Below are 20304 nucleotides of genomic sequence, written 5' to 3' on the forward strand. Positions count from 1 at the left end.
AGTATTTCCTACATTGTTTTCTGTTTCCTAGAGGTGTGTGTTGCAGTGATGCGTCTTTGAGGCTTGCTCTTTCCACAGCAAAGCACTTACTCTCCAGTTTACAGCTCTTGCTGTTCTCTGACTAGGAGGCTTGTATGATGTGCTCCAGTTTCAGGTCCAGCAACTGCAGCGCTGTTGAAAATGGCCCTTTTGTATAGCGCCTAATAAGACCTCCATAGTTCTCGGTGCCAATGAAGTACTTTTTAAGTGTAGTCACTATTATAATGTCAGAAATCAAGAGATCGATTAAGACAGTGCTGATTAGTGCTAATCAACTAAAGTTAGTGACTGGCAGTGGTGTGTGATAACTTGCTTTTTTAATGTCTGACTTATTGGGTGGTGATTCTGGTACACGGAGCCCTTCATTACTTCACCTAATAGCCATTCTGCTTATGTAAGTAACTCTGATTCTTCCCCCCCCCCCCCCCCCCCCTGGGGTAATGAACTGCACTTTGCATTTTTATAGCACCTTCAACATAGTGAAACATTATAAGCACCTCATTGGCCTGATTAGCAGTCTAATTTTTGCACCAAGCCAAATAGTGAAAATATTAGGGAAGGTTACCAGAAACCTGGCCCAAAAAGCATGTTTTAAGGAGCGCCACAAAGGTAGAGGGGTTTCGGGTGGAAATCGCACAGCTTAGTCCTATATTGCAGAAGGCACGGCTATCGGTGATTTATGGTGAATGAAATTGGAGATATGGAAGAGTCCAGAGCGAGAGAAAAACTCAGATTTCGGAGGTTTGTCGGACTGGAGGAGGTAAACCTGATCCTGTCCTATCTGACATAAATCTGCACTTCCTGGGACCTGGTGCTCAATTGGTTCCTGCCAGAGCCCGAACTACTGATCTGGACCGTCCAGTAGTTCAGTGCAGTGGAAGGAACAAACCCGGGACCCCGGGGGTTTGTGCGGCTCAGAACTAAATACGGCAGATTGGTTATTGTACAACTGAGACGTAGAAATTCATTGTGTCTCGTGATTGGCAGAATAGGACAAATTGAATTACCTATGTGTCTGATCAGCGAAGATTGAAGCTTTAGCTGTCTGTAGTATGGTGATTGATAACTGAGGTTCTGAAACTGGCTTCCTCGAGGCTCAGCTAATGTCTGCTGCTTGGGGTGATGTTTGGTGCAAACACTCACTTGCTGTCTTCATTGGCTAGTTGGTGGTTTACTCATTTTTAAAATGTATTGCTTTGGTCTTTATAACTTGCAAAGATTGCTGTGCAGAACCTGGATACCCGCGTGTAGCCTCCTCTGCTGTGAGATTTATTTGACTCATACCTCTGCTATCTCTTTGAAAGAACTATCCAATTAGTCCTGGTCCCTGCACTTTCCGCAGGACCCTGCAAAACTATCCTTTTTTAGGCACATATTCTGTTCACTTTTGAACCAATCTACTGAATCTTTATTCTCCACCCCTTCAGGCACTGCCTGCAATGTCCAACATTTTCTTCCTCCGCTAATTTGTTGTGGACTGGAGTTGACAAATTATCCTTAGGAATTGAATCTGGCTTTCCATTTCTCCCCCTCGCACTAGTTTTATCGGCAGATTTCTCTACTCCCTCCCTGATTAGTAGGCACTGACTCCATTCTGGGGTGTAGTTTGTTTTCATCTTCTGCTACCATGTGCCCTGTTGACAACTAGTACTTTGTGAACCCTGGCAGTGAGTGTAGCAAATAACCTAACCAAATGGGAGAGTGGAGTCTGATCATACCCTTACAGTGGAGGTTATCACAAATAACCTACACATCACAGAAAGCATCGCAGGATAGAAATCAGAAAGGAGAATCCCCACTCTTCAATTTATAAAAAAAAATATTTGTGTATTGATACTGCGTCATACCTATCAGTGCATTTATCTACTGATCTGTCTGGGGATTTTCTTTGTTGTGAAGTGCTGGGTTCTAAGGTTCTGATGACCTGAAATATTAATTATTTCTCTCTCAGATACTACTTGACCTGAGTATTTCCAGCATTTTCTGCTTTGTCCTAAGACCTCTGTTGTGTGTTTTCCCAGGTACCTGTTGGAGCAGCACGCAGATCCCAATGCCAAGGCACAGTGTGGGGCCACTGCACTGCACTTCGCTGCTGAGGCTGGCCACTTGGAAATTGTGAAGGAGTTGGTGAAGTGGCGGGCAACCATGGTGGTGAATGGCCATGGGATGACACCTTTGAAGGTAGCAGCGGAAAGCTGTAAGGCAGACGTGGTGGAGCTGCTACTGTCACACGTGGACTGCGACCGGAGGAGTCGGATTGAAGCGCTGGAGCTGCTCGGCGCCTCCTTCGCCAATGACCGAGAGAACTACGACATCGAGAAGACCTACCACTATCTGTACCTGGCCATGCTTGAGCGGCACCGTGACCCCAACAACTCAATGGAGAAGGCCACCCTGCCCTCCATCGAGGCTTACAGCGGGCGGACTGAGTGCAAGACCCTGCCTGAACTCGAGGCCATCCGACAGGATAGGGATGCCCTCCACATGGAGGGGCTGATAGTCCGTGAACGGATTCTGGGTTCTGACAACATCGACGTTTCGCACCCTATCATTTACAGGGGGGCCGTGTATGCGGACAATATGGAGTTCGAACAATGCATCAAGTTGTGGCTCCACGCCTTGTGCTTGCGACAGAAAGGAAACCGAAACACACACAAAGATCTCCTGCGATTTGCTCAGGTCTTTTCCCAGATGATCCACTTGAATGAGCCGGTGAAGGCCCGGGATGTGGAGAGTGTCTTGAAATGCAGTGTCCTGGAAATAGAACGGGGTTTGTCGCGGATCAAAGACTCGTCCGAGGTGGACATTCACGCGGCCATGGACAATTGTGAGTCGAACATTTTTACCTTTTTGTACCTCGTGTGCATCTCCACCAAAACGCAGTGTTGTGAGGAGGAACGAGCTCGCATCAACAAGCAGATCTACAAACTGATTCACCTGGATCCCCGGACCAGGGAGGGATCCAGCCTGTTACACCTGGCGGTGAACTCGGGCACGCCAGTGGACGATTTCCATACCAATGACGTGTGCAGCTTCCCCAGCGCACAGGTCACTAAGCTGCTGCTCGACTGTGGGGCCGACATGAACGCCGTGGACAAGGATGGTAACGGGCCCCTGCACATCATTGTGCAGTATAACCGGCCCATCAGCGACTTCCTCACACTGCACGCCATCATAATCAGCCTGGTAGAGGCTGGTGCTCACGCCGACATGACCAACAAGCAGAAAAAGACCCCATTGGACAAAAGCACCACCGGCGTGTCTGAAATCCTCCTCAAGACTCAGATGAAAATGAGCCTAAAGTGCCTGGCTGCCCGAGCCGTGCGAGTTCACAACATCAGTTACAAAAGCCAGATTCCTCAGGCATTGGAAGAGTTTGTAGAATTTCATTAACTCTCAATAGTCAGGTGATTCTTTACCAAACTGGTACTAGGTATGTCCATAACCTATCGCTTCTTGGAATTGGTTGGTCTGCACAATTGTTTTAAGTTGTTTAGTTTCTCACCATTTCACATCTCTCACCATAACCACACTGATTTTAGACAATGCTTCCATGTGACACGTCTGTCAAATAGGCTGAGATGATGGAGGATGGCCGTAATCGAACGTCTGAAAAATTGATATTAAATTTTTTTTAATGTGTTGGGGTAATATCCACCCCGTGTCTTCTAAAGACATGGTAATGTGGAGTTACTAAAATGAGTTGCTCTTTCTGGGGCTGTAACGGGACATAAATCAAGAGCTCTATCTCTCCAGTATTGCCTGCCAAATTTAGGATTCGGAGCACTGTTAATAAGAACATTATCACAGGATGTTTGGACTTGTACCTCTTAACGTGGGCACACTTTCCTGTCCTTCATTCATTGTACACTTTACAATGCAAGCAAAATAGCCTGCTGGGGGAATCTCGGCTCGTTTAGATTCAGACTATTCACTGGTTGCTAAATGTCTGGTGATGTTGGAATAATTCTGCATGCCTGAGTCTGAAAGGTTAGATGTAATGTTAATGTTATTCCCCATATTGACTGGCACTGTGTTGGGTAAATGACGGTCCCAACCAAAGTATCTGGAAGTATACTTCTACATTCAGCCTGGGATCCAATTTCAAACAAAGGACTTAAAAATCATAGATTGATTAATTTTAATTGGTGAACTTTTATTACCTGACTCCTGTGATGGCACAGCTAGCTTAACCTGCGAACAACTGAGTAGGGAGATTGCCTATTCGAGTGCCTATTCGATCATGGGTTGTCATTAAGATTGAGCTTTTTATTGATGTTCGAGATATGACCATTGGGAATGTCAAAAACACCCAAGTGTACAAGTGGTACCACAAATTCTAGAAAGCTGCTTTGATGCTCCTTGTAGAAGGAACATACTGCACCCGGTTCGAGTCACAGTACATGCTTGGTCCGGTAGTAAATCAGACACTTTGTGTAAAACATGCCAGAGTTGCATCTTCTATTCTTGTACAGTCTGTAGTTTGTACTTGGCTATTGGTTTTGTTTGACCTAAAGATCCTCTGCAGGGAACCCATGGCAAGTTATCAGAATATCCAGCATGTTCTCACATTTCTCCTCACCTTTTTGTTACTGAAAGCTTTAGCGAATAAATTGATTGGAGTGGTTGCAACACCATCTAAACTTAACAAAACCTGCACTGCACCGTAACCTTAATTCTTCCGATCAGCTTGCAATCATTAGAGTTTTACAGCCCTTCGTGTTAATGTTGCACAGATTGAGTACAGTTCGAGCCTGGGTACTTTCAAACTGCGTTTTAAAATTAATGGGAATTTGGCACAATTCTATGACCTTGTTTGCTCTGTGTGACCTGGAGCTCATCGTAAATCAATCGGGGATCCCTCCTATTTGTGTATTAGGTCAGGCGACATTAGAACCCCATATGGCTGATGCCCTGCAGCCATTCAGTCTGGGCTTGCGCATGAGGCATAACTAGTGAGGAGATACACCAAGACAAATGAACGATGGACCTGATAACCTGTATTGATCTATAAAATGTAATGCTCAATTCGAACATATCAAACAATTATTTTGGCCTGTGCTTTTTAAAGATCAAATTCTTGGGGGCTGGTGATGAAATCCTAACCCTGGAATTGAGCGTAGCGGTCGGTAAACTACCAGTGGGGATTCAAACCTGCTGTGCAGATGGTAACAATTGGAATCATTTCTACCCCCTTCAAAGTTTTATTTTCATTTGTAAAATGGGATTTACTAATATGTAGCTATGGCAGCTTGTCCGAGAGTGTTTTGGTTCAAAACTTGACCCTCGTTGCAAATAATTGTTAAACATTAAGTGCGGCACTGTGTCCTGGGTTGCAGATTGTAGTGCTGTTGTTCGGAGGTCTGTCAGCAGTGGGCCCAGCGTTACATGGGTCAACTCCAGTTGGTTTCAGCCCTTATTAACCTTATGCATGTCGGCTGCTTTGAGTAGTTTTGGTAGTCACGATGAACACTGAGTGTAAAACTCCAAATTATAAATCTTGGAAAATAGAGAGAGAATTGCAAAAACAGCACCGATATTCTGTATTTTTAGGTTTTCTGGCATTCTACAAAAATGGTGCCGTGGTTATCGTACATGTTTTTTTATAGTTAATAGACGGGAAACTGTACATTGCCATTTTTAATTTGTTTTACTTATTCCTTACTTTTGTTAATCATTTATTCCTGATGAAATGTCACTCACAGCCAATCCTGGCAAGTCTGGATTCTTTTAGCTAGACCCGTATAGAGGTTAAAAGAAAGCTAACTTGTATGAAAGAAGTTAATTCCGAACAGTGATGTGACTTTATGTCGATGGATTTGGATTGGTGGAGGCACCTATTGTCAAGTTACGACTTAAATTGCTCAATTTAGATTTCAAGTTCAATTGCAACGGCAACATTCTGCTCGATACTGACCTTCAGTCGAGTCAAGCTGTGAAATGGCGACCATATTGCTATCAGTCCAGTACTGACTGTACCGAGAGACCTCAACCCAAGGCCTCATGTTCCTGTTGTAGACCATTGAAATCTCTGAATGTTAACAATGAAGAATAGGGTTAGGGCACTGGCCACGTCTTGCATAATAATGTAAGTTTATCTAATATTTTAACCTTTTTCCAATTAACTCACATTGCAGGGACTACTTATGCTAGAAAGTTAGTTGTTCAAAACCCATGATATGCATCAGGACAGAACTTAGCACAATGCAATGTAGTGCATTGTCAAACTTCTTTTTCATTAAATTCTTGTATTTGGGGAAATGGTGGAGTAGTGGTAATGCCATTGAACTAGTAATCCAGAATCCTACCGCGGCAGCTGGTGGAATTCGAATTTCATTGATGCACCTGGAATATGTAACAAAAAAAACCATCTGGTCTCAGAAATGGCGACCACGTAGCTATTGTCGTAAAAACCCATCTGGTTCACTAATGCCCTTTAGGGAAGGAAATCTGCTGTCCTTACCCGGTCTGGCCCACATTTGACTCCAGACCCACAGCAATGTGGTTGCCTCTTAACTGTCCCCTGAAATGGTCAAGCAAACCACTCAGTGCATGGGCAATTAGGGATGGGCAGCAAATGCTGGCCTTGTCAGCAATGTCCACATCCTATGCAAGAATAAAGAAAAACAGGTCACTTGTGGGTCTTGGGTGGGCTCACTGTGTATATTAAACTTGAAACCCAAACCTGGGATAATTATCTAACCTCCTGCCAAGCCTAAAAGTGAAAATCGTTCAACATTTTTCATTAGCTATAGGATTTGACCATTCGGCGTATTTCTGTAATTAATTAGCTTCAGCAAAGAAAATCTCAATGATTGGAACAAACCATTTGTGAGCTATTATTTTAGAATTTGTAGTGCTTCATTCGCATCTCCAATGGCTCAGTTGATAAAGCAAGTGTGTAGCTGAGAGACATCCAGGGCAGGTCCTTGTTTTGATTCCCGCGCTGTGGAATGGCGACAAATTTCGAAGGACATCAAATCTCAGGTTAGCAAATTTGATATTTAGCACATCTCGAATATCTCACTGACTCTAAATTCCTGTTATTTCACAGATGGGAAAGGCTCATAGTTCACGAACGAACATAGGGACGAGCGAGTTTGCGAAAGTCTTTCACACAGAGGAGCAGCAATCGGAGAACATCTGCATTCAGTGTAAATGTATTTGGCTGTTGGGCTGAGGTCTAAGATTAGCTCCACATTTCACACATTCAGGAATCCACAACTATAATTCCTTGGCTCATGTTGCTGGCTTTAAATCATTGGGGGGGAAAAATGGAAAAAAATACCCCAGCCCCCTCCAAGAATCCCAATGGAATAAATCAGATCACGCCTCGTTGAATCTGTTGCTGCTTTAGATGAATCTGTTCTGTCTCATCCAAAAAACAGTGATCAAATTCGACTACTCTGCACACCAAGATCAGTTCTGGTGCCCGTTCTCTTGTCTTGAGAAAAGATCGGGGTTGCTCAGTAGAAACTCAGATCACTCTTTTGTACGGTTTTATTATTTCGATTTATCTGTTTGTAAATCTATAGAAAAATATATATATATATCTATGAAAAAAGAACTTAAATCCCGGAACTGTAGGTTGAATTTTGGGAAAGGGAAACCACATGGGAGGGGGGAAATTGAGAGATCATTGTCAATTGAGCATTGAAAGAAGAATCTGGTTTAATTGTTATAACTTGAACGATCAAAGTTTCCTGTTGGCTTAAAACGGAGAAGTGTTTACAGAAATGGGACTCTTAATACCGCTGATCTTGTGGCTAAAGAACTCTGAAAGGGTGGCAATGCTGGGAATAAACAAAAAAATACAGAAAAACATTTGTCTGTGACTCAAACTAGTTGTTTTGGAGATTTGGATTGTGGAGGAAGGGTGAAGAATCATGTGTTCCCCCAATGTTGATTTGGTTCTTCAAAGACCAATTTTATTGCCTGTGTTTTTTTTAAAGGATTTTTAATCTGAGTGTTACACGTTGTCCCTAATTTTAACTGTGCCGGGAGTGCTTTCGTTGACTTTTGATTCGCAATTTTCAATTTTTTTCTACAAATGTTGAGGTGCTCTCCCCATTTGGCATAAAACATCCAAAGAGAACCCCCTCCCTGCCCAGCCGCTATTGTTGCACAAAATAGCTTCTCCTCTGTGAAAGGGGAAAGCTGTCCAGAGTCCGAATGACCAGGGCTGTGGAATTATAGAATAGTACACCAAGGCAGAGGCACCGTCCGCTCACCCTGCTCTTTTGAAAGAATTGTCCAGTTAGTCCCACTCCTGCTCATTCCCCATAGCCCACTGAAGCGCTAACAAACACAGATTGTGCCATGATTTGGCAGCACAGTGGTTGGCACTGCTGCCTCACAGCCTAGGGACCCGGGTTCAATTCCGGCCTCGGGTGACTGTCTGTGTGGAGTTTGCACTTCCTCCCCGTGTCTGCGTGGGTTTCTTCCGGGTGCTCCGGTTTCCTCCCACAGTCCAAAAGATGTGCAGGTTAGGTGGATTGGACATGCCAAATTGCCCATTTAGTGTCCCAAAAAAAAGTTAGGTGGCATTACAGGGACAGGGTGGAGGCGTGGGCTTAAGTAAAGTGCTCTTTCCAAGGGCCGGTGCAGACTCGATGGGCCGAATGGCCTCCTTCTGCTCTAAGTTCTATGATTTTGTGGGTAACCATTCACAAACCAATAGGGATCTGTGGTCACCAATTTATAAACAGTTTTGAACATGTTGCAATCATAATACTTGTACTGAAAATTGAGATTTAATTAAGATGTAGGTAGGACGGAATTCTCCTGATTTTGAAGGACAGCCTTGATTTTTATAAACAAAATTGTACTTGATGCCTAAATTATTAAAACGATACCTCACCCAAGTGATTTATTTTTTGTTTCTTGTTTTCCTGCTCCATTCATGAAAGCCCTCATACAGTTGTGTTGCTCGGGATATTTATGTTTTCTGCCAGATGCTACAGGAAAAGCATGTTTAATGTTGATACATTATGTTCTTAATTTATCTCTACAACTGCTCCAGCTGTCGTATCACGAGTAATCAGCCACGCTTGTGTAACTGGACTCCAAGGGCAACTTGAGTTTGAATGTAAATCCTTCTATACTTCCAGTTTTCTTCTTCGATGAGCTCTTGCTGGGGTTTCAGTCCATCGGTGTTGGCCCTTATTGAATTGGCCGTGCTTCAGGCCTGAGCATAGATGGCCAACAGACTGCGTCAGACCACCTACGTCCTGGTTGTTAACCCTGCTGTCTGCGGCTCCCTGGACACTAATTCAAAATGGAAGCGCTGGCCGTCTCTTCCTCTAGCTTGGCACAATGGAACAGATTTGCACTGACCTCCAACTGCTCCCCCCCCCCCCCCCCCCCCCCCCCCCCCCCCCCCCCCCCCCCCGGCATCCAAATACTCCGTACTGACAGGGACTCTAACTGAAAACTTCACAAGACAGCATGGTTTATTTCAACCCCAGGCCGTCTCTCCCCTACTTGTTAGGGTGTGATATGTCTAGTGGGCTGGGTAAGCACGCTAATTGTAGTGTTCACTGAAGTCCTGGGGGCAACACTAATGTGAGATGAGTGTGCAAATTGTTATTAACAGCTAATGACTAATATGACAACCTTGGTGTCCTTTTCCCGCTCTAGTTATATTTCGAGAGAATAAATGTTGTCACCTTTTCACAAAGAATAAAATGCCTTTTCCGCTTTGGAGCCTCCGCTAATTTAATTTTTTTATCCAGGGGTCTTTATAGACCTCGCTGGTGCTATAGTATTGTGGCAGTCTTGGGCTGAATATTCGCAGATTATTGGTATAGGAGATACAGTGGTGTGTCCATGCAAAGTGAGGATTCCACTGCCTTCAGCAGCTGCGATTGTGGCTGATTTAGTATCGGGTGGGACACACTCTGGGTGGATGTGGTCGCCACTTGTTCTGAATATTCTTTGGAAGGTCACACAGACGGCAACAGGAACCATTGCTCGGGTTCATTTCAGATCACTGACCCGAAGATCCCATGACCTATGATGTTCTTTGATATATTTAGCATTAGGGCTGTAACACAGAACACTGCAGATATTAGATTGGCCATTGTTTTAAAGTTTTGGATCTGTATTCAAAAATATTTTTTTTCAAACATTCAATAACATTTTTAGTTTTAAACGTGTGGATTACCCTCAGCTCAGTGACTAAACGCGCACTGCACGGAGTGCTGTTATTTGTTCAAGGGATATGGGTGTCAGTGGCTAGGCCAGCATTTATTCCCTAATTGCCCTTGAGAAGGTGGCGATGAGCTATTGTTTTGAACCACTGCAGTCCGTGTGTTGTAGGAACACCCACAATGCTATTGGGAAGGGAATTCCAGGATTTTGATCCAGTGACAGTGAGGGAATGGTGATACAGTTCTAACTCGGGATGGTGTGTGACTCGAGAACTTGCAGTGATGGTGTTCTCGTACATCTGCTGCCCTTGTCCTAGGTGGTCGGGGGTTGCAGGTTTGGAAGGTGCTGCTGAAGGAACCTTGTGAGTTGCTAGTTTGGACTAGGAAAATTCAAGGTTTGATCTATATTGCGTTAGCTGATCTCAAATTAACCTCTTCATTGCTAAACTGGAGTGGAAAAGTGGGATTTCCCACCCTTGGACTTATCTATCAGAAATGTCTGTGAGACTATTGGATTTGGGCAGGATTGATTTGACTCCATGGTTGAATAGCATGTGGACACTGCTCAGATTCTTGTATGGTGAACTGGACTGGGGGGCATTAAAGGGAGTTCAGTTTATGTCTGAACATGGTTCACGGAAGAGTGAAGTGCAAAAGAGAGAAATGTTTTAAATTAAAATATTCAGCAATATTGCGAATTTTGCATGTCACCTTGTTTTCAGTACATTTTTACATTCCGTAAACTCAGAATGGCAACCAAAAGGGTATTGTCATTTGCAATAAGGTACTTTGGGACAGATTGCAGCCATAAATGGTGGGGCAAACACCAGTTAATTGTAAAATGTGTTGAATTAAAATAACTTTTGACAGATACCAATTGTAGATCCAAAGAACAGATTTCTAATGTAATTTGTCTCCAACTCCTGTGGCAATGTCACCTCAGCAACCAACGTGAAAAGGGAGTTTGGAATTAAAATATATCTGGGAAGGTGCTTTTTTTTTGTTCAGTGTTATCTTTCATTGACCCATTGCTCTTCAAGCTAAATGTTATGTAAAATTGCACAGCAAAACTGAGTGAATTACAGTACCACCAAATGCCTTAACAATGGATAAAATAAAGGGAGGGGAGAAAAACTATTAGGACATTTTGATAATCGTTGTCACTTTTTGACACAGCCCAACAGATCTTTCTCTTGGCATTTGACTTGTCTTCCTACAAGAGCTGTGCTTTTACAGGGTTGAATTAGAAAAAAATTATACATTGACAGCTTCTGATTTCTGTGGTAATTTGTAAAATTTAAAAGAAAATTTGAACACTTGTGCCATTCCCTCTGTGGTTATTCGATCTCAAGTCGGGGAAGTGATCAGCAGAAAGAGCAGTTTAGCGGTGTGAATCAGCGACGAGATATTAATGAAAATTCAGGATGGAGCAGAATCTATCTGACTTGTATTTTGAGTTAAAATGCCATGGCACTTTGCACTATTTTACTCCTCAGGATATACAACTAATGTAACTTGTTTTCGCTCAATTTCCAAGATGCAGATTTATTTTCCCTATAATTTGAAACGCGCGCTGCTACTTGGAAAATTAGGTTTATTATTGGGTTTTTAAACTCTCCGTTTGTCTGTTTCTTTTTTTTCCACCGAATTACAATGTTGTACTGTCTGTTTTGTGGAAAGGGGGGAGATATGTAACATTTTTGATCTTCTGTATCTTGTAAAAATGTGACTGTTTTGTTTAAATAACCTTATAATGTCCACACTGAAAACAAAAATCAGGACTTGTTATTAAAAGTCAACGGTAGTGACTTGTGTCGTCAACGGTGTGTTTTGTTCTGCGTGGTGTTGGGAAACAACTTGTATACTTTGGGAATTGGTTGGTGGAGGAGGCTATTCATCCCCGAGAGCCCATCCTACTCATCCGTTAAACCATATATGGGCGGCACGGTAGCACAGCAGTTAGCACTGTTGCTTCACGGCGCCAGGGACCTGGGTTCGATTCCCGGCTTGGGTCACTGTCTGTGCGGAGTCTGCACGTTCTCCCAGTGACTGCGTGGGATTCCTCCGGGTGCTCCGGTTTCCTCCCACAAGTCCCGAAAGACATTAGGTGAATTGGACATTCTGAATTCTCCCTCCGTGTACCCAAACAGGCGCCGGAGTGTGGCGACTAGGGGGTTTTCACAGTAACTTCATTGTCTTCTTGTGACACTAAAGATCGTTATTGATTATTATTAGCTCCTATGTATCTAAACTCCATTCACCGTCCATGGTTCTCCAGCCTTTCATGCTCTTGACTGGCAGAAGTCTATTAATTCCAGTTTTAACATTTTCAGTTAATTCCAGCATCTACTTGTTGCGGTGGTTAGTGTGTTCCAGATTTTCACCATTCTAACAGTGTTTCCTGAAATCACGCTGACTGCTATTTTTTGTTGAAAATTGAGGCATTTATATTATACATTTTAACACAACGGACAACCACACACTCCAAAACCAGCCATCATGGCTAACATAACCAACACCCCAACAACAATTCCCCACCTTGTCCGCCTCCAACTCCCCCGCCCTGCTGACAGCTTAATCCTTTCCAAAGAAGTCGATAAACGGCTGCCACCTCCAGGCAAACCCTGCCATCGAGCCCCTCGAGGCGAACTTAATCTTCTTGAGCTTGAGAAACCCAGCCATGTTACTCATTGGGGGGGTCTGAGTCCCTCAACGCTAACCAGATCCGTCTCCGGGCTACCAGGGAGGCTCTCGCCCCTGGACTCCTGGGTCTTCTGCCACACCAAAAGTCACCACCTCTGGACTCGGGACCACCCTTGCCTTCAGAACTTCCGATATTACCTCGGCAAACACCCAATAGAATCCCCCAATCTTCGGACAAGCCCAAAACGTGGACATGATTTGCAGGCGTGAACGTGATTTGCAGGCCCACCCGCACACCGCCCACACCTGTACTTCACCCCTTCAAAAAACCTGCTCATCCGGGCCATCGTCATATGTGCCCTGTGGACCACCTTAAATTGTATAGGGCTAAGCCTAGCACACGATGATGCATTCACCCTCCTCAGCTGACTGCTATTTTAAGAGCTCTCCTAAATTCCCCAACCCTCTATAGCGCCTTTTCATCGTCTTAAACAGTTCCATCTGATGACTCCTTAATATTCTAGTTCATACCCTATTGCAAATATAAGATTAAGATCATTAGTTTATTTCTAAGCTGTGGGCATGAGAGTAAACTATAGAAATAAATTAGAAACTAGTGCAAGGATAAAAAAAATGAGTAAGGAGTTATGTTGGAGCACCAGGTAATGCTGTATTGAATGGTTTAGTGGTCAGAGTTGGTACCCATTATTAATTGAGGTGGGGAACATTGATACCAATTATTTTTACCCTTACTGACTCATGCACCTAGGTGTCAGGAAGAACTTTATGCAGGAGAAAGGCGCACAACATTTTGTTCGATAGAACATAGAAGATGGGAATGGTACAATCGCACATAGAGGCTGAAGAAGCCAGTCATGAGCAGCCAGAGGTTAATGGGAGAGGTCCCCAGGTTGTCTTAACAGTAACCACAATACAGGGCAATGTATACAAGAAGAAATATTGGGTGCTTGTGATAGAGGAACCGCAACAATTGTGGGTGACTAATCTACAAATACAATGGAAAAATCAGATTGGCAGTCGTAGCTTGGATGAGTTCCTAGAATGTCTTTGAGATAGTTTCTTAGAACAGCATGTTCTGGAGCCAACCAAAGAGCAGGTTATTTTAGACTTCGTATAGTGCAGTGTGGCAGGATTAATGACCTCAGAGTAAAGGCACCCCTAGGTTGTAGCGACCACAATATGATTGAGTTTTACATCCAGTTTGAAAGGGAGAAAAGTGGGTCTAAGCCGAGTATTTTAAATTTAATTAAGGGCGAGTATGTAGTCATGGAAGCCGAGCTAGGTGAATGGAACTGGGATTCTAGTTTAGAGGATAAATCGATAGAGAAGCAGTGACAGATGTTTAAGGGAATATTTCAGAGTAGTCAGAATAAGTATATTCTGTTATTTTTAGAGTACCCAGTTAATTTTTTCTAATTAAGGGGCAATTTAGTGCGGCTAATCCACCTACCCTGCACATCTTTGGGTTGTGGGGGTGAAAACCACGCAAACACGGGGAGAATGTGCAAACACCACATGGACAGTAACCCAGGGCCGGGATCGAAGCTGGGACCTCGGCGCCGTGAGGCTGCAATGCTGTTCTAAAAAAAATTGAAAGGGAGGAGCCAACATTCACGGCTAAAGAAGTTAAGGAAAGCATCAAACTTGAGGGGAAACATTACTGCTGAAAGATGAGTGGCAGATCAGATGATTGGTCAGAATATAAAGAACAACAGAGAATGACAAAAGATGATCAGGTGAAAGAAATTAGAGTATGAGTGGAAGTTAGTTGGAAATGTAAAAACGGATAGCAAGAGTTTTTGCAGGTATTTAAACAGGAAAATAGTAAATTGAGTATTGGTCTTTTGGAGAGTGAGAATGGGAAGTTAAAAGTAGATAAAGAAATGGACAAAATGAACAGATCTTTTACTGCTGTCTTCACTATAGAGGATATAAGAGAAACGTTCCAGTAATAGCTGTAAATTGGGAGGCGGAGGGGAGAGAGGAACTTAGTGAAATTACAATCACTGGGGAAGCTGTAAACTGATGGGAACAGTGGGCTGACAAGTACCTAAGTCTTGATTCACTTCATCCTCGGGTTTTACAAAGAGGTGGCTAATGAAATAGTGGATGCATTGGTGTTAAATCCATTGGATTCTGGAAAGGTTCCATCCGACCAGAAAGTAACAAAAAACAAGTAACAAATTGCAGGGAGGAGGAGGGGGGGGGGGGGGGGCGGGGTAGGTTCACTTTTATAATTAGGGGTCCCCTTCTCGGGCACAGATGATATTTTTTTCTCTCTGAGGGTTGTGCGATTTTGCAACTCTGCCTCAAAGGGAGGTGGAAATGGGTCAACTGAATATATTTAAGGCAGAGGTAGATAGATCCTCGTTCGGCGAGGCAATCAAAGGTTATCGGGGGTAAATGGGGAATGTGGGACTCAACACAAACAGATTGGATTGAATGGTGGAACAAGCCCGAGGGGCTGAATGGCCTGTTGATGGGGGCTCCTGTTTTGTGTGTTTGTTATCGGTCAGCAGAAAGAGGCTGCTGCCTGCACACCAGGAAGGAGGAGAGGCAAGATAACCAAGTGCTAACCTGTGGGAAGGGCGTATGGAGTTTGGACATCCCATCTCAATATGATGGCGAGCCAGTGCCAAAGGTGAGTCAGGCTAAGCCCTGAGGTGATGACAGGCACATTGCATAGTCCAGGAGTAATTAGAGCCACAATCCATCGACCCTTATGCCCTGCCATTGGCTGTGAAGGTAACCATCACTCTCAACTCTGCTTTAGGATCTTTCCAGGGATCATCGGGAGACCTGTCTCAAAGGGAGGTGAAAATGGGTCAACTGAATATATTTAAGGCTGAGGCAGATAGATGCTCGTCTATATCAGTCAGCAGCACACAGCCACATTAAGGCTGTACCTAATGTCCTATTTGTGTGTTCGTCACATTAATTTTGGTATAGATTTGGTGTCTCGGATGCAGGCTTCCCTCAGGTGCAGTACGTTATTGATTGCACCCATGTTGAGATAAGGGTCCCATCTCAACATGCAGACACCTTTGTCAACTGGAAGTCCTTGCACTCAAACGTACAGGTGGTTTAGACCACCACAACATTTTCCTTCATTTATGTGCAAGGTCCCCTGGAAGCTGCCATGACTCTTTCCTACTAAAGACTTCACAAATTCCTCAGCTGTTGCAGCCATCAACACACATTCCATTATTGGCTTCATGGGGATGAGGGCTACCCTTTAGAACTTGGCTAATTACCTCTTTAGGATCCGCAAACAGGTGGAGCGCAACTACGACTGAATGTCAACAAAGAAATGTCATCACTAGGAGTACCATCAAGCAGGCAATTGACATCATAGATATAAGCTTCAGGTGCCTCGATCACAGTAATATGCCCCCAAAAGGGTATCCAGAGTAATAGTGTGCTGCATGTTGCACAACATTGTGCAATGGAGTGTCATGTAAGTCATCATGGACAGAGCATTAACCTCTGAGGAGGAGGAAGTCACCGTCCATTCCGAAGATTCCAAAATGGATGAGGAGGCTGCCAATGGCCGAGCAGCTGGGGGGGTATAGCCATGAGCCATGCAGTCGGAGGCCATTCTGTGCAGGAGGGGATCATCGCCACAATGGGTCCTTGTGCAAAATCAATTCTCGTAAGGTCCCCCGATATCACAATTACCATCAGCCTATCCCTGGTGATATGCTTCCACCTAAAGAACCCTGAACATTGACGCCAGAATCACGTGAGGAACTGCCCATCTCTAACAAAGGAAAGAATCAACCTCACTGAGTTGGCCTCTAGCCACATTCATATGGCTGAAACCTTCACTCATAACCATGGGATTCAACATATTGTAAACACACAAGTAATAAATCATTCACAACATGGCCCCTTCACATAGATCCAATAAATGTAAATGAAGGGCGCACGTTGCCATGCCCATAATGCTGAGAGTGACATGAATTCAGAGTTCAAACCCTGTACATGTGTTGTGGCATGTAAACAGATATGGCATCTCTGACATGAGGAGCCCATAGCTAGGCCACAAGATATGATTGAAAGATCACGCGCACCATCCATTCTAGCCAATGGTCCAGTTTCTCACATGGGCACCACATACAATATTCCTGCCTTCCCTTTCCCTCTTGTTACTTCACGTAGAACATCTTGTGACATCTGGAATGCAAATACAGACAAAGTGGTGGGCGGATGACCTATGTTACTAGCACAATAATACATTGAGCTGCGATGCACGGACCAGGCCAATGTGTAACACTGCAATGCAAAATGAATGCCTTGCTCCCAACACTGATACTCGAGATGCATCTGCTGCTCTGCATCTGTGGTGTTTCAGCATTGAGCCTCCCCTAAAATCAAGCTTGGATAGACAATGAAAGATACAAAGAACACCTCAATGTTTGAGCTTTTGAATATGTGATAGAGCAGGAAAGGAAGAAGCTGTCAACAGCATCAGCTTGATCATGTTGACGGCATGTGGAGATAGACCTCAACATTATTACTAAGAATCACTTTCATAATGTTACCATTCTTTTTGAGCTCTCTAGTGTATACACACACACACACACACAAACACACACACACAGTCATGGACAAGTTGAAGGACATATATTCAAGAAATGCTCAAATGTGCCACATATAAGTGAAAAGTGTCCAGTCGGTGAACCCATTTGTGCTCCAGGCATCCTTCGCTCTTACAGAATCCTATGAAGTGTCCCCTATGTTGCAATGGAGGAGGTGGAGGGAACTTGCTCACTTCTCTGTCAAAATGGCAATGAGGAGTGTGGGTGGCCTGTCTCATTGTGCAAGCACCCGTTGGGGACCTCCTTCTGACTGTCATCTCTGCATGGTCACTGGCGCATGTGGAGTGGATGAGGGCTGAGGGGGGGGGGGGGGGGGGGGGGGGGTGGAGGGGGGAAGCGTGGGGAGGCGGAGGAAGATGAGGAACTCTCAGTACCTTCAGCCTCCACACTCCTCAGCAGCCTGGGTTGGCCCTCACATGGAGCTAATGAAACTGGTCGCTGATGTGCAGCAGTTGCTCATTCCAGCAATCTCTATGTGATTCTGTTATGGGTATGCAGTTTCATGGATGTTAGCGCTCATACTCTGATCCAGGCCACTGAGGGAGGCATGGACCCTTTTGTAGCTAAGACACGGGTCTTGCATCCACCCCGAATGCTTGGCATGTGTCTCTCTATGAGAGTGGTCAATCTCTCAGGGTTAGAGCTCAAGCATGTGAGCCTCTGGGACAATGTGGAGCTCATGACGTAATTGTTCCCACTGTTCATAGTCCAAGAGATCCATTGCCTCAAGGAACTCCACCAGATGTCCATACATCTGATATTTAAATACTATGTCCCAAAAGGTGACTCCAGAGATTCCACATTCCTGCCCATTGGAGCATCATCGTAACTTGCTTCCAACTCCGAGGGGGACTGTTCACAGATGTCTCTGACTTTGACATCTCCTCCTGTACTCTGGTAATTGCACCCACCTCCACAAGCACGCTATATCCCTCTGAAGTGCTGACATCTGAGTTAGCGGAGTGCTGGCTGGAATGTGCGTTGCCTCTTTGGGCAACTGTTCCTCCTTACGATGCCCAAGGGTGATCTGGCTCAGGGCTGGGGCAGGGGGTGGGCTGAAGGACAAGCGCTGGGACCTGTGTGGGATGTGAAGGTATAGCCCTTCTCATTGTGGAAGTACACTCTGGTGTATGCGATTGTCTGTGCTGCCTTATGGCACAACCCCATCATTGCGCTCCTTTTCATGCCAAAGCCCCTTTGTACTCAGTGACCTGACATGATGACCATTACCACCATGTGCCAAGGTGATTTCAGCCCTGCCTTTATCACCTGCTTGCGGCAATTCATCCATATCAGCGGACAGCTCCTGAAGCACCCTGGCATCTCCATGGCCATCTGTTCAATGGGACCTCTGGGTCTCAGCCAGGCTGACCCACCCGCCCCCAGTCCAGGCCATCTCCATGGAATTCTTTGCCCTATTCAACGGCAGCGACAACATGCATTGATGCTATAGTGCAAGGAGGGATATTGCTTTTCACGCATCTGCTCATCACAGTTGCTCATTCACATCTCTTCTGTGTGCACCTACATGAGTTGTGTATACATCTAAGCCTCAATGCTGAAGCAGAGGTACATGATGGGTCTCGCACCTTACTGCAGCATACAGATATGACCCTTCCCTTGGAACTGTGTGTGGATGAGCTAAGCTACCTACCTTGCCGGAACGCAGTAGGTTATTGAACTTTTTCCTGCACTGAATCCATGAGTGCTGATGGTCTCATGCTGTACACATTGCAGTTGCTATTTGAATACAGACCTCACAGGTTGCTGCAAAAACATTACAACAGCCAACTGGGCAGAGAACTCGTCTCCTCTTCTAGGCCTCTTCCACCAAAGTTGTCCTGGTCAGAAAAGCATGGAGCAGCTGGGCCCAGCTTTCCCCCACGCCTCCGGTGTGAATAACAATGTGACGCGGGAAGTGTGTGAGTCATTCAGATTACAATGTTCTCAGCCACCGTTTTGTGCTGACATGTGTTAAGAACCTGCTGATGTTAAATTCGAGGGTATCCCAAAACCCAGAAGCAGCACGGTAGCACAAGTGGTTAGCACTATGGCTTCACAGCGCCAGGGTCCCAGGTTCGATTCTCTGCTGGGTCACTGTCTGTGCGGAGTCTGTACGTTCTCCCCGTGTCTGTGTGGGTTTCCCCCGGGTGCTCCAGTTTCCTCCCACAGTCCAAGGACATGCAGGTTAGGTGGATTGGCTGTGCTAAATTGCCCTTAGTGACCAAAAAAAGGTTAGGAGGGGTTACGGGGATAGGGTGGAAGTGAGGGCTTAAGTGGGTCGGTGCAGACTCGATGGGCCGAATGGCCTCCTTCTGCACTGTATGTTCCATGTATATGTAACTTGGAACACCAGTTCTTGGTGGTAGATATTTTCAATTTAGCATACCGTGAGAAAAGCTATGGAAAAGATAGGGAGGAATAATCCAGTCATTTTGTGATCAATGTATAGAGAATATTTATTAACTTAAAAGAAAACACATGACAAGAAGGACTATAATACACTACAACAGTACACCTAACTACATCGATGGCTATATACACACATTATCTCATGATTATCCCAACTACCAGGCAGCAATGTGGCGCAGTGGTTAGTGCTGCTGCCTCACGGCGCCGAGGTCCCAGGTTCGATCCCGGCTCTGGGTCACTGTCCGTGTGGAGTTTGCACATTCTCCCCGTGTTTGCGTGGGTTTTGCCCCCACAACCCAAAAGATGTTGTGAATTGGCCACGCTAAATTGCCCCTTAATTTGAAAAAATTAATTGGGTACGCTAAATTTTTTTCTTTTTCAATGATTGTCCCAACTACTTACATGTCCTGAATTCTGAGATGCCCCTTTTCCCCAGA

The 20304-nt window shown here is 44.7% G+C and overlaps 1 protein-coding gene across 1 annotated transcript; it reads left to right on the forward strand.

The window, feature by feature from the left end:
- Positions 1-725: 725 nt before the first annotated feature.
- On the forward strand, positions 726-11998 carry fem1b (fem-1 homolog b). Its single transcript, XM_072470244.1, has 3 exons — positions 726-799; positions 2061-3472; positions 7094-11998. The coding sequence occupies exons 1-2, from the start codon at positions 726-728 to the stop codon at positions 3430-3432; spliced, it is 1446 nt and encodes a 481-aa protein (XP_072326345.1). The 3' UTR covers positions 3433-3472; positions 7094-11998.
- The last annotated feature ends 8306 nt before the right edge of the window (positions 11999-20304 follow it).

The sequence above is a fragment of the Scyliorhinus torazame genome, chromosome 12 (genome assembly GCF_047496885.1).
Source record: "Scyliorhinus torazame isolate Kashiwa2021f chromosome 12, sScyTor2.1, whole genome shotgun sequence".
In the NCBI taxonomy this organism is placed as follows: Eukaryota; Metazoa; Chordata; class Chondrichthyes; order Carcharhiniformes; family Scyliorhinidae; genus Scyliorhinus; species Scyliorhinus torazame.

Coding starts and splice junctions, on each gene's coding strand:
- fem1b (XM_072470244.1), top strand. CDS start 726: ATGAAATTGGAGATATGGAAGAGTCCAGAGCGAGAGAAAAACTCAGAT. Junction 800..2,060: donor GGTTTGTCGGACTGGAGGAG/GTAAACCTGATC, acceptor GTGTTTTCCCAG/GTACCTGTTGGAGCAGCACG.